General features: G+C 38.0%; 1 protein-coding gene across 5 annotated transcripts in view; it reads right to left on the bottom strand.

Moving 5' to 3' along the window:
• CEP63 (centrosomal protein 63) overlaps positions 1–14,881 on the bottom strand; it is an 80,373-nt gene that overhangs the window by 45,519 nt on the left and 19,973 nt on the right. For all 5 annotated transcript variants that reach the window (XM_023735975.1, XM_023735976.1, XM_023735974.1 and 2 more), the window contains 3 exons: positions 11,307–11,402; positions 10,315–10,437; positions 4,525–4,638 (listed from right to left, as the gene is read on the bottom strand). In XM_023735975.1, coding sequence (XP_023591743.1) covers positions 4,525–4,638; positions 10,315–10,437; positions 11,307–11,402 — 333 coding nt within the window. The remainder of the gene's footprint in view (positions 1–4,524; positions 4,639–10,314; positions 10,438–11,306; positions 11,403–14,881) is intronic.

Raw genomic sequence — 14,881 nt, 5'->3', positions numbered from 1 at the left:
GAAGAGGAAATCACCAAATCAATACCATTTACAATAGCCCCAAAAAGATAAAATACTTAGGAATAAATCCAGAGACATAAAAGATCTATCCAGGAAAAACTACAAGGCACTACTGCAAGAAACTAAAAGAGACCTGCATAAGTTGAAAAACATACCTTGCTCATGGATAAGGAGACTCAAAATAGTGAAAATGTCAATTCTACCCAAAGCAATCTACAGATACAATGCAATCCCAATCCAAATTCCACCAGCATTTTTTAATGAGATGGAGAAACAAATCACCAACTTCATATGGAAAGGGAAGAGGCCGCGAATAAATAAAGCATTACTCAAGAAGAAGAACAAAGTGGGAGGCCTCACACTACCTGATTTTAGAACTTACTGTACCGCTACAGTAGTCAAAACAGCCTGGTATTGGTACAACAGATACATAGAACAATGGAACAGAGTTGAGAATCCAGACATAAATTCAGCCACCTATGAGCAGCTGGTATTTGACAAAGGCCCAAAGTCCGTTAATTGGGAAAAGACAGTCTCACTGGATATCCATCTGCAAGAAACTGAATCAAGACCCATACCTCACAACATGCACAAACAATAACTCAAAATGGATCAAAGACGTAAAATATAAAACCAAAAACGATAAAGATCATGGAAGAAATTATAAAGATCATGGAAGAAACACCACTAGGAGCCCTAATACATGGCATAAACACAATACGAACCATAAGTAACAATGCACAAGCACCAGAACAGAGACTAGATAAATTGGAACTCCTAAAAATTGAACACTTATGCTCATCAAAAGACTTCACCAAAAGAGTCAAACGACAACCTACAGACTGGGAACAAATTTTTGGCTACGACAAATCTGATCAGCGTTTAATCTCTAAAATCTACAAGATACTTCAAAACCTCAACAACAAAAAGATAAATAACCCAATTAAAAAATGAGCAAAGGATATGAATAGGTACTTCGCCAAAGAAGATATTCAGGTAGCTAACAGACACATGAAGAAATGCTCACGATCATCAGCCATCAGAGAAATGCAGATCAAAACTACAATGAGATATCATCTCACCCCAACAAGGCTAGCATTAATCAAAAAAAAAAACAAAAGAATAAATGCTGGAGAGGTTGTGGAGAGACTGGAACACTTATACTGTTTTGGTGGGAATGTAAAATGGTACAACCACTTTGGAAATCGATTTGGCACTTCCTTAAAAAGCTAGAAATAGAATACGATCCAGCTATCCCACTCCTTGGAATATATCCTAGAGAAATAAGAGCCATCACACCAATAAATACATGCACACCCATGTTCACTGCAGCACTGCTCACAATAACAAGACGATGGAAACAACCTTGGTGCCCATCAATGGACGAATGGATAAACAAATTATGGTATATCCACACAACAGTATACTACGTAACAATAAACAGCAATGAAGCTGTGAAACATCTTATCACATGGAGGAAGCTGGAGGTCATTATGCTGAGTGAATTTAGTCAGTTGCAGAAGGACAAATACTGTATAAGAACACTATTTATAAGAACTCAAGAAAAGGTTTAAACACAGAAGAAAACATTCTTTGATTATGAGGGTGGGGAGGGAGGGTGAGGGTTATTCACTAACTAGATAGTAGATAAGAATTATCTTAGGTGAAGGGAAGGACAGTATACACTACAGGGGAAGTCAGCACAACTGGACTAAACCAAAGGTAAGAAGTTTCCTGAATACAATCAAACAGTTTAAGGGACAGAGTAGCAGGGGTAGAGGTCTGGGGACCATGCTTTCAGGGGACATTTAGGTCAATTGGCATAACAAAGCTTATTAAGAAAATGTTCTGCATCCTACTTTGGTGAGTGGCATCCGGGGTCTTAAAAGCTTGCAAGTGTCCATCTAAGATGCATCAATTGCTCCCAACCACCTGGAGTAAAGGAGAATGAAGAACACCAAAGACACAAGGAAAGTATTAGCCCAAGAGACAGAAAGGGCCACATAAACCAGAGACTTCATCAGCTTGAAACCAGAAGAACTGGATGGTGCCTGGCTACCACCAATGACCACCCTGACAGGGAGCACAACAGAGAGTCCCAGATGGAGCAGCAGAAAGATAGCATGCAGAACTCAAATTCTAGTAAGAAGACCAGACATAATGGTCTGACTGAGACTGGAGGAACCCCGGAAAGCATGGCCCCTGGATTCTTTATCAGCCTAGAACTAAAACAATTTCCGAGGCCAACTCTTCAGACAGCGATTGGACTGGACTGTGGGACATAAAGTGATACTCGTGAGGAGTGTGCCTCTTAGCTCAAGTAGATACAAGAGAATAAATGGGCAGCTTCTGTCCAGAGGTGAGATGGGAAGGCAGAGAGGGTTAGAAGCTGGGTGAATGGACATGGGGAATCAGGGGTGGAAAGGAGGAGTGTGCTGTCACACTATGGGGTGAGCAATTAGGGTCACATAACAATGTATGTATAAACTTTTGTATGGGAGACTAACTTGAAATGCAAACTTCATTAAAATTACAACAATAAAAATTAAATAAAAAGAAGTTATTATTTATTCTGTTAATATGATACTGGTACACAGTAGTTATGTTTAAAAAGAAAATCCTTACTTGTTGGGAAATAAGATAATACCTAGGATTTACTTTGTAATATTCCAGTCAAAAATAAAAAGGAGGGAGGGATGAAACAAAATTGGCAAAATGATAATTATTAATGCTGAGTAATGGGTATACAGAAGTTTATTTAAAAGTTCAAGAAAAAATGATGGCCATACAGCACTGGTACATAGTGAACCACAGAAAGATTTAACGTTGGCTAGTTTCCTAGGGAAGAAAGATGGAAAAATACACTTAAAAGTAATGTATTATATTAGTTAAACAATAAGAGAACAAAAATATCAGAAGAGTATTCAAACAAAATCTACTCCTTGTAGGAAAAATAAATGTTGGCTGTTTTAAAGCTTCTTATTCTAGTCCTAGCAAAATTATGGTAAATAAAAATCCTATTTTCACCCATAATGAAGTTTTAATTAAACTCTCATAAAAGAAGAATCTGTAATCAATAATAAGCACACTCCATGGATAATAACTAAGAACTGTGAAAATTACAAGTCAGTTTGCTTTTCTGCCAATCTGAAGACTACAGTTAACATATAACCATATCTTATAGCTATTAGTTTGTAAAATGGTTTAGCATTCAGAAAAACTCTGGTCTAGACATCCTGGGATTTCATTGGTCTGCTCTGGCTGCATAGTTTGCTACAGTCTAGAAAATAATTTTCTTCTTTGAGGCTGCTGTGGGCTCTCTCTGACATTCTGAGTGAAGTCACTCACAGCAGAGCCATTCTTGGTTGCTTATGAGCTAGCTGGTATTTCAAAGGGACTAACAAAAGTCAACACACTGAGACTCAAAGCAACATATATATATATATAGATTATAAAAAAGCAACTTCCCTCTAGCTCTCCTAACTTATCCAGTCTGTTTCCTCATTCTATAAAAGTGGGATAACTACTAATCTTGACAGAATACCTGGATATTAAATAGCTAACATATGCAAAATGCATCTATAAGTACTGAGACAGTGTCTAGCACATGATGGAAAGCCATAAACATTCATGTTCCTTTATGTTCATTTCCCTTTATGTACTTGGTTCTTAAATGAAAAAGGAAACAAGTTAAATATGTTTTAAGAAGAGATATTCCTAAATTAGATGTCTATTTTTTGTTTTTGTTTTAAGCCAGTAATTCTTCATAAAAGAAAGGTTTCTACTAGAGCTTCATCCTCCAAAAAGGGTCTACTCCCACAAAGGTAGTGTTTTTATAATTAGTGTCCACACCAATGCAGTATGAATCTCTCAACATTTATGTCCAAACAGGCAGACCAGCTGAAGCACTCTGGCCTAGGGACCCCAGTCAAGGCACCCCAGCTATCAGACACAGAGACAGAGCAAGACACAAACAGAAGGAAGGCCAAAGCAAGAGCCAGAGACTGACTGACAAGAGACAGAAAGAAATGGAATAGGAGAAAGAGAAAGAATGAGGGTGGGGGTGAGGTGGGGAAAGAGAGAGGAAAGTGAGAGCAAGAGATCCAGAGTAGGAGAGTAAGCATGAGTGTAGAGTGAGCATGAGAATGTAAAAAACAGTGACAGAGAGCAGAGTGAGAGAATAAGAGAGCTAGTGAGGAAACAAGACATCAAAGGAGCAAGCAGGCATAAGGGCAAGAGAGTGGGGATGAGTGGCCGTGGGTGTGCACGAGGACCTGTGTGCATGGGGTACTGGGAGTGGGGTGTGGTGTGTGGTGTGGGGAAGAGATGTTTGAGTCTGTCTAGATGCTGAAGGGGATAAGCCAGTCTGTAAGTAGAGAAGGAAAGAGGCTTACTAAATAAAAGAAAGGGGTTAGCAGAGAGAAGCTGAAATAGACTGTCTGGCACCAGTAAGTTGCATTAAGGCAGTTCAGATTTAATCAAAACCTATCTGCCTTCATTACTTTCAAAATGTCTTAAACCTACCTGAATTATCTCTGATTGTTCAGCCAGGGCCTTCCTTTGTGCCTCCAGAGAAGATACCTGTTGCTGATAAATCAAGCGTTGCTTCTCCCAGTCCAGTGATTTCTGACGGAATTCCTGAAGAGACAATTAAAGTACTTAACTTATGAGTGCATCCCTCTTGTCACTGCTTCCCAGATTCACTTTAATTTTTCTCCATGTCCCTGGGTACACATGCACCTTTCTCCACAGCAGGAATCCCATTACTCACTTATCTGATATAACTGCAGAGTGATACTGAATTCCTTACATACTGTGCTTCTTGGATATCTGTCTTTCTAAATTTAATATCCTAATGGTAAAGAGTGAAACACAGATGTTGAATACTGAGTTCATCCTGATTTTCATAGATTTGCTGCCACCTAAGGGTTGTTATGAATAAGTATGGTGAAAGAATACAACCCAGAAACACACCTTTCCTGATTTTAAACCATGCAGTATCCCCTTGTTCTGTTCAAACGACTGCCTCTTGGTCTATGTACCAGTTCCACATAAGCACAATTAAGTGTTCTGGAATTCCTATTCTTTGCAATGTTATCCATAATTTGTTGTGATCCACACAGTTGAATGCCTTAACTATTTGAAATATATGAAGAAGAATGCAGCATCAGGATTGGAGGAATACTCATTAACAACCTGTGATATGCAGATGCAAAACTTTGCTTGCTGAAAGCAAAGAGGACTTGAAGCATTTACTGGTGAAGATCAAAGATTACAGCCTGCAGTGTGGATTACACCTCAAAATAAAGAAAACAAAAATCTTTACAACTGGACCAATAAGCAACATCATGATCAATGGAGAAAATACTGAAGCTGTCAAGGATTTCATTTTATTTGGATTCACTTATCAATGCCCATGGAAACAGCAGTCAAGAAATCAAACGACACATTGCATTGGGCAAATACGCTGCAAAACACCTCTTTAAAAGTATTAAAAGCGAAGACGTCACTTTGAGGGCTGAGGTGCGCCTGACCCAAGTCATGGTATTTTCAATCGCCTCATACGCATGTGAAATCTGGACAATGAATAAGGAAGACCAGAGAAGAACTGATGTCTTTGAATTATGGTGGTAGTGAGGAATATTGACTATACCATGGACTGCCAGAAGAAGGAACAAATCTGTCTTGGAAGAAGTAGAGCCAGAATGCTCCTTAGAAGCAAAGATGATGAGACTTTGTCTCACATACTTTGGACATGTTATCAGGAAGGACCAGTCCCTGGAGAAGGATATCATGCTTGGTAAAGTGCAGGGTCAGTGAAAAAGAGGAAGACCCTCAACAAGACAAACTGACATAGTGGCTGCAACAATGGGCTCAAACGTAGCAACAACTGTTAGGATGGCGCAGGACCAGGCAGTGTTTCATTCTCTTGTACACAGGGTCACTACAAGTCAGAATTGACTTGACGGCACCTAATAACAACAAGGGTTGCTGTAATTTTCTAGTGATTTTCATAAAATTGATGCTAACTATAATTTCAAAATATGATTACAGATATCCCTCATTATCCACATTCTTGATATCCAAACCTGAATTAAACAGATTCAAATAAATTTTCAGACATATCCCTTGGTAGTCTAATTCTTACTTCTCAGTATCCAAAGCTCAGGAACCGAACAGACTTAGATAACACGATGTCCTTCAATATCCAAACTTTTGCTATCTCAAAAGAAGTGCAAAGACTGGAATAAGAAGGGAAATTGATACTAAATTTTAACAGATATTTGAAACCCAAAGTCAAACAACTAAAAACAAATCACAAGTAATTTCAAATTGCATGATCAAGAAAATGAGCCTAATAGCTATGAAAATGGGGCAAATCAAAGGGAAAGGAAAACAGTCTACCACGGCCCACTAGAACACCCAATTCCAGAAGTTTTATGCTCCTCAGTGTAATTACTCTGTCAACCAGGTTTCTGATATCCATTAATTCATTTGTTCATTCATCCATCTGTTCTACTATACGCCAGGTACTATTGTGGGTGCTGCAAATACAACATTTAACAAAACAACAAAAATCCCAGCCATACTCAATTGGAGGGCAAAAGATAACACATTCATTATATTACATTAAACAGTAACAGGTGTTTTGATAAAAATGAAGCACGGAGTGGTCAGAGAGTTGGAGGTTACCATTTTGAAAAGGGATGGTCAGACTGAGTAAATAACATTTAAGTAAATACCTATGGAAATGGGGGATGAAGTCATACTATTCAGGGCAGCAGTAACAGCAGCTACAACTGCTTTGAAGTGGGAGCATCCTGGTGTGTTTTAGAAAGAGCAAGGAGGCTTGTATTGTTGGAATGGAATAAGCAAAAGGGAAACCAGAAGAAAAGAAGATCAGAGTTAATAGGGAGTTAGACTATGTAGTCTCATAGTGACCCCACGTGACAAAGTAGAACTGTCTCATAGGCTTTTCTTGGCTGTGATCTTTATAGAAGCAGATTGCCACGTCTTTCTCCCACAGAGCTGCTGAGTGCGTTCAAACCGCCAGTGTGAGTCAGAATCAACTTGATGGCACCCAACAACAACAGACTGTGTAGATCACTACAATTCCTTTGGCTTTTATGAGAAACTACTGGAAAGTTTTTGCAGAGGAAGTAACATTAAATAATGTTACATTATAACAGAATCATTCTGGCTGTTCTGTTGAGAAAACAGAAATCAAGAGTGACTCCAAGGTTTTAGGCCTGAGTAAACTGAAGAATTAAGTTACCATCAACTGAAATGGGAATGAGAGGTCTAGTGCTGATGGGGAAGAGAAAATTGGGACCTTTATTTTGGATATGTTAAGTTTGAGATAGCTTTAGACATTCAAGTGTAAATGTAAAACAGGCAGTTGGAAATTATTCTGTATTGGAAAGATCAAGACTAAATACATAAATTTGGAAATTATCAACATATACACAATATTTCAAGCTATGAGACTGAATGAGATCACCATGGGAGAAGGCACAGACAGGAAAAAAAAGAGGCCCAATGACAGGACCCTACGGCATTTCAATGTCAAAAGGTTATGGAGCAAAAGATACTGAAAAAGAAGGGCTAATAAAGTAGGAGGAAAGCCAAGAAAGTGTGGTTTTTCTCAAAGCCAAGTCAAGAGGGAAAGACTAGCTGGGTCAAATGCTGCAGGCAAATGCTGACTTTAGTGATGTGGTGGTCCTTGACGACCTCTACATAAACAGCTTCTTTAGAGTGAGGGGGCAAGAGCCATACTGGAATGAGCACAAGAAACAACAGGAGAAAAGGAACTAGAGACAATATAGATGCCTGAAAGAGTTTAGTTATAAAATGAAGGAGAAAAATAGGGCAGTAGCCAGAGAAGGAAGTGGAGTCAAGAAAGGAAATTTAAGAGCGAAGAAGTTTGGATGGAAAAAAATGAGGATGCAGAAAAGAGAGAAGAATTGCAGGAACAGCATCTTGAGTAGGGTAGAAGAGAGAGCAGGGACCCTTCCCCTAGGAAAGAAGGCCGTATATGTGAGTAGAGATGCAGACAGATGGGTAGACGTAGTGTTGGGAGTTTGTGAAAGTTCTCTTCTCATTGCTTCTGTTTTCTCAGTGAAATAGAAAGCAAGATTATCACCCAAGAATCAGAATGTGGGAAAAAGTGTTGAAAGTTTGAGAAGAAAAGAAAGTATGAAACAGTCCTTGTGGAAAGTGGGAGAATGAAAAGAAATACAATATGATAATGTGCAGTATTAGGAAGCATTTGAGGCTGCTGTTGTTGTTGGGTGCTGTTGAGCCTACTCCGACTCATAGCTTGAGACCAGCCAGCATGCTTGTGTTTTTCTCCAGCCATGTTCAGTCACAAAGGGCAGGCAGCTAGTAGGCAGAAAGCTGGATTTAACTACGGTTGTGGTTTTGCCAAGCAAGTACGATAAAGAAATAGAGGGGCACAGGAGTTGAAGGGGAATGTAAGGAAGTGATTATGATGACTAACTATGGAATTTAAGCTGGGTAAGGACTGGTAAGTGAGGTCATAAGGTCAATCTGCAGCAGTGAAATTTGGCAGAAATCAATGGCTTGAAGGTCCTGCTGGGGAGTGAGCTGGGAAGACAGAGAATGGTAGTCAGAAAGTGAGATGCTTGAACATGAGGGTCTAAGGGGGTTGCAAGTATTGGTAATAACAAGGCAATGGGAATAAGCAGTTGACACAGGGAGAAGATGAAAATATCTATGGAGAAAAGAAGGTCAAGGAACGCAAAGGCCAGGGTATTATAAGCATTAACCCTGTGGCCATTTAAATCCTCAAGGGTTGTGACAGGAGTAATGCTGAAGAGAGTGACAATGAGCTGGGAGTTAAAATCTGTGAGGCTGGGGCATAACCCAGGGAACAGAAGATGACATGATATTCAAAGATGGGGTTTCTAAGGCAGAAAGAAGAGAGAACAGTCAAGCAGTGGCAATGAGGAGCAAGAAGGACAAGAGGGATTTGGAGGAAGAAATAGATTATTGAAAAGAGTTGGAGGGGAAGCATTATCTGTGCAGTCCTCCGATTCTAAGCTAGTCAAATGTAATTTCAAATAAACTCAAATAAAATATTGAGATGTAAAAGAATATTAAACACAGAAATTACAATTCTAGATAGTAATAATATACTAGCATTTGTGGGTAACAGGTCACCCTGAGTAGAAAAATTTTAAGTAATCATACAAAGATGCTGAATCATGTTTCTCAAATCAGAATTTGAGAGCTGATATAAAATGCAGATTCCTAGGTCCCACACCATACTATAGGATCAGAATCTCTGAGAGCCGAAAAAGCACACTGGGTGATTTGTACGCACACTGGAGAAGTGCTGGTGTAGACAGAGGACAGGAGTAACAGATTCAAGGTAAAAGGCATAACAGCCTTATGCTGCTCCTTCATCTACTCTTGGCGATAATACTTTAATGCCTCCCTTAAGTCCTCCCGGGAATCAATACACATAATAATAATGGAGTTAGTCTTAATAAAAACCAAGTCAGCAAAAAAGAAGTGAATGGCTTAATAGATCTAAATGGGAACTGAGGATAAACAATCTGATATAAAAGATTACCAAGCTGTTGTTGTGGAGTTGATTCTGACTCATAGCGACCCCACTGGACAGAGCAGAACTGCCCCATACAGTTTCCAAGGCTGTAAATCTTTACAGGAGCACATTGTCACATCTTTCTCCCTCGGAGCAGCTGCTGGGTAAAAACCACCCACCTTTCGGTTAGCAGCCGAGTGCTTAACCACTGCGCCACCGTGGCTCTCTGTATAAAAACGTCATGTACTTTCAACATTTACTAAGCCCCTACCCTATAATCAAGATACAATGACTTAAAAAAAAAAAAAAAAAAAAAACAACAAGGACACTGGCCATGGCAGTCAATGTTTCTCAATGGGCAAGATATGGACATTTTGGTTGGGCTAATTTTTCCTGTGTAAGACAGTCCTGGACATGTTTAGTATCCCTGGTCCCTGTCCTTAATTGCCAGTTGCACCTCTTGGTCATTCTAGTAACCAGAAAAATGTCTCCATACATTTCCAAATACCCTCTAAGCGTGGGACTGCTCTGTTGAGAATTACTTATAGCTAGTAACGCCATTAACCACAGGGAGCCAGACGATGATAGGATATACAGTAGATCACCCACCCACCTTTGAAATAGCTCAGTGGCAGTCCTGGAAGTGGCAGAAAATTGGTTTTAGGAAATAGCACTATTAGAAACAGCATTTTCCTACATGAAGGCTGACAATCACTGTGAACAACTTATTACTATGAACATACCTCTATTTTTCCAGTTAACCTCTCGATTTCACACCGATCCTCCCTGTGACTTTTGGTGTTTCCTCTGGAGTCTCTTATATGCTTTTTTTGTAGCTTTTCATAGCTTCTCTTCAGTCTGCCTAACTGTAGAGACAGTTATTTCTACAATTGCAATTTAAGAATTTGTAAACAGCGATAATGGGACAAATTGGTATTATAAAAGCAAGAGCAAGTGCTAAACAGTACTATTAAAAACAGATTGAGAACATGTTAGATTTGCAAACTAAAACACAAAACAGAACTAAAAACTATACATGGAAAATAAGGGCAAGCAAAGAAATACATTGAGTAGAGGAAAAATAATTTTTTAAACAAAACTTTTTATTACAATAGCCTTGCCCTTAAGAACCTTCTCTCACCTAAACACACACACACACACACACACACAGACACACACACACAATAAAGCAGCAAATAAAAACTCTTTTTCTTTCTTCTAGGCCTGTGGTTCTTGAGCCATGCTCATGTGGAATACTGTTATTCAGTAAGCAAGAGATGACTATTTTGAATTAAAACAAAATAAAAATAGTTTTTTCCCAATCTGAGGAATAAAATTGAGTTAATAACATTTTCTTATTTTAGAGTTTTTAGCTCAAAATGTGTTTTAAAGCTTTGGCTCCTCCATTATTTACAATCTAGTCACTGATTTAAGTCAAAAATTAAACTTTTAAATGTAAGTTTTTGCTATACATATTTCACAGTATTATACAAAAATAGCTCTATTTCTTTCAGGTACTCAACCAAGAAACACATTTTAGAATCCCTGTTCCAGGCAGCATCAAACATATACTTAGCAAGATTCTTTGTCTGGACTCAAGAACAGAAAAATAGATTTTCACACCCCAAGGAATATGTATTCCCCACTTTCCGAAGTAGAAAATGGCTCATTAACAAAATTCTCAAAGGGTTAAAGAGAAAGAATTACAAAACATATAACAGAATTAAAATCTCACTTCTTCATGTAGTTTCATTAACTCTTGCTTATACTCCATGGCCATTTCTTGCTTGACTTTTTCATGTTCTTCTACTTGCTGACGCAATACTCCAACCTAAAAGCAGATAAATGGTAGCATTTTTCATTATTTGCATTGAAACAATATCCCTGAAACATAAAAATAGGAAATGACCTTTGTACTTATCCATAAACACAAGCTCTCAAATTATATACGGTAATACCCACTCCTCAGGAGATCAATTATCTAGTTACTTTAATAACCCATAACACTGCCAAAAAAATAGAAAACTATTCTAGAATTTCTAGGTTGAGGTGAAACTTGCTCTTACTGTCTGATTTATTCTCAACACTTTTTATCAAATACCTCATGAAAAAAGTGAAAGGTTTTAAGAATCTTGGAAACTAAGAAGACTGAACAAAAATCTACGAGATCTTAAGAATAATTTCCATAAATCAAAGTGCAGAATAGTAATGTCAAACAAAGACAACAGGAGGTTTGTACCTGCTTTGTCATTTTCCCTACTTCAGGTAAACCAGTGTCACCAATCAGAGTAAGAAAGTTATCTTAACCTGTTTTTTGATGGTTTCATATCAGTCACAACTTTCATACCTAGCCTTCACCTCCATCAATATTTCTCTACACCTCTTGAACTTCATTCATTAGTAGCAGGGAGGGGCCAGGAAGGAAGAACAGGGAACAGGAGGCAGGTATCTCAATCACAAAAAATAAAAAAATAAGGCAATTCCAATAAAAATACTAGTAGGATTTTTTTTTTTTAACTTGAAAAAGTGATTCTGAAGTTCAAACTAGAAGAATGGATAAATATAATCAATAAAAAAGAAAAGATAAAACTCTACTTTTAAAAAAATATTTAAGTCAACATACAAGATCAGTTGTGTTTCTCTACAGCTGAAAAGAACAATCTGAAAGGGAAATTAAGAAAATAATCCAATTTACAACAGCATCTAAAAGAATAAAATAACTAAAACTAAGAATAAATTTAACCAAGAAAGTGAAAGATTTGTACACTGAAAACTACAAAACACTGCTGAAAGAAATTAAAGACGACCTAAATAAATGGAATGATATCCTGTATTCACAGACTGGATAACTAAATATTGTTAAATACTACCCAGAGGGATATATGGAGCCCTGGTGGCACAGTGGTTAAGAGCTCAGCTGCTAACCAAAAGGTCAGCAGTTCAAATCCACCAGCTGCTCCTTGGAAACCCTATGGGGCACTTCTACTCTGTCCTATAGGGTTGCTATGAGTCAGAATCGACTCGATGGCAACAGGTTTGGTGTTTTTTGTTTGTTGTTCAGAAGGATATACAATCCAATCCCTAACAAAATTCCAACAGCCTTCTTTGCAGAAATAGAAAAACCAATCTGCAAATTCATATGGAATTGCAAGAGGTTCCAAATAGCCAAAACAATCTGGCAAAAGAGCAACAAAATTAGAGGACTCACATCTCCCAATTTTAAAACTTACTACAAAACTACAGTAACTAAATAGTATGGAAAGGGCATAGGGATAGAAATATAAACCAGTGGAATAGAATACAGAGTCCAGAAATAAAACCATTCATCTACAGCCAATGGATTTTTAACAAGAGTGCCAAGTTCATTCAGTGGGGAAAGAACAGTCTCTTCAATAAATGGTACTGGGAAAACTGGATATTCACATGCAAAAAAATAAAGTTAGACCCCTACCTTACTCCATACATAAAAATTAAAATAGATCAAAAACCCATTGCCGTTGAGTCAATTCTGACACATAGCGACCCTGTGGATCAATGGCCTAAATATAAGAACTAAAACCATAAAACTTTTAGAAGAAAAGATAAGGGTAAATCTTCATGACCTTGGATTTGGCAATGGATTCTTAGACACAACACCAAAAGCACGAACAACAAAAGAAAAAACTGATAAACTGGACTGCATCAAACTTAGAAACTTTTGTGCATCAAAGGATATTATCAAATGAAAAGAAGATCCACAGAATGGGAGAAAATATTTGCAAATCATGTATCAGGTAAGGGTTCTGTATCCAGAACATATAAAGAACTTCTACAACTCAACAACAAAAAGACAAAACAACTCAATTTAAAAATGGGCAAAATATTGGAAGACATTCACCAAAGAAGATATACAAACGGCTAGTAAACACATGAAAAGATGTTCAAGGTTAATAGGGAAATGCAAATCACAACCACAATGATACACCATTTTATACCTACTAGGATGGCTATTACCAAAAAGCTGAAAATAAGTGTTAGTGAGGTTATAGAGAAATTGGAACCCTCATGCATTGCTGGTAAGAACAAAAAATGGTGCAGCCACTGTGGAAAACAGTTTGGCGATCCCTCAAAAAGTTAAACACAGAATTATCATATGACCCAGCAATTCCCACTCCTAGGTATATCCCAAAAAAATTGAAAGCAGGGTGCACCAGTGTTCATAGCACCATTATTCATAATAGCCAGTGGAAAAACCCAAGTATCCATCAAAAGATGAATGGATAAGCAAAACGCAGAATATACATCTAACAGAAAACTACTCAGTCATAAAGAGAAATGAAGTTCTGATACATGCTACAAAACGGATAAGCCTTGAAAACATGCTAGGTGAAATAAGTCTGATATGAATATAGCTACACACACACATACACACACACACACACACACACACACACACACACACACACACACACACAAACCACTGCTGTCAAGTTGATTCTGACTTATGGCGACCCCATGTATTAGAGGGTAGAACTGCTCCGTAAGATTTTCTTGGAAATAAAGTCCACTACCAAAGGGTAAAAAATATTCTGGAAAAGCTATTCTGAAAAAACACTAAGAGCAATGATGTAGAACTCACCTTACCAGAAAATAAAATACTATTAACACTAAAGAGCAGAAATGAGGGCTTCAAGTTCCAATGAATAGTATTACTGATTTTCATGCAACACTGATTAAGTGACTGATCAATAAACAAAAGTAAGAATATCAACTATTAATGAAGACAACAGAACCAAAATGTTCACGGAACAACTAGTTCTTCCTACTACAGGAGTTCTAGAGAAAAAATAATGAGAAAGTGAGAACATTTATGAATGTTAATCAGGATTGTCCTTCAAAGGAATGGGAAGTTGGGGGATTTATCTACATATTCCAGTCCCTCCACTGCTTGAAGGTTGACCTGGGAGGGTTAACTCCTCCAGACTTCCAGGTTTCACCTAAACAGTTTTCCAAAGCTCCAGAAAGAAAAGCCATAGTGTGGTGGTATGCTAGCAGTCTGCAGGGAGCTGTCTATAATATAGTGAAACCTGTGAGAGCTGGAACTCAATGAGACTGCCTCGTTGTTCTGCGTCTGGCAAGTTTTCTGCCCTTGACAGGATGCAGTCTTATCGCTTTTCTATAGCTCCTTTTAGTGGGAAATATTTTGAGTTTTCCTTCTCGGACAGGTTTCCACCTTACACAGGTTCTTGCTTTTGCAGATTTTATTGTATCTAAAATGAAATTAGGGGGCAAGGTGATGCGGTACAGGACATAAAGAATGTCTGCTACAGT

This window comes from Trichechus manatus, unplaced genomic scaffold (genome assembly GCF_000243295.1).
Source record: "Trichechus manatus latirostris isolate Lorelei unplaced genomic scaffold, TriManLat1.0 scaffold00084, whole genome shotgun sequence".
Lineage (NCBI taxonomy): Eukaryota > Metazoa > Chordata > Mammalia > Sirenia > Trichechidae > Trichechus > Trichechus manatus.
Note: the sequence above shows the minus strand (reverse complement) of the source record. Positions and strands in the feature narration are given on the sequence as shown.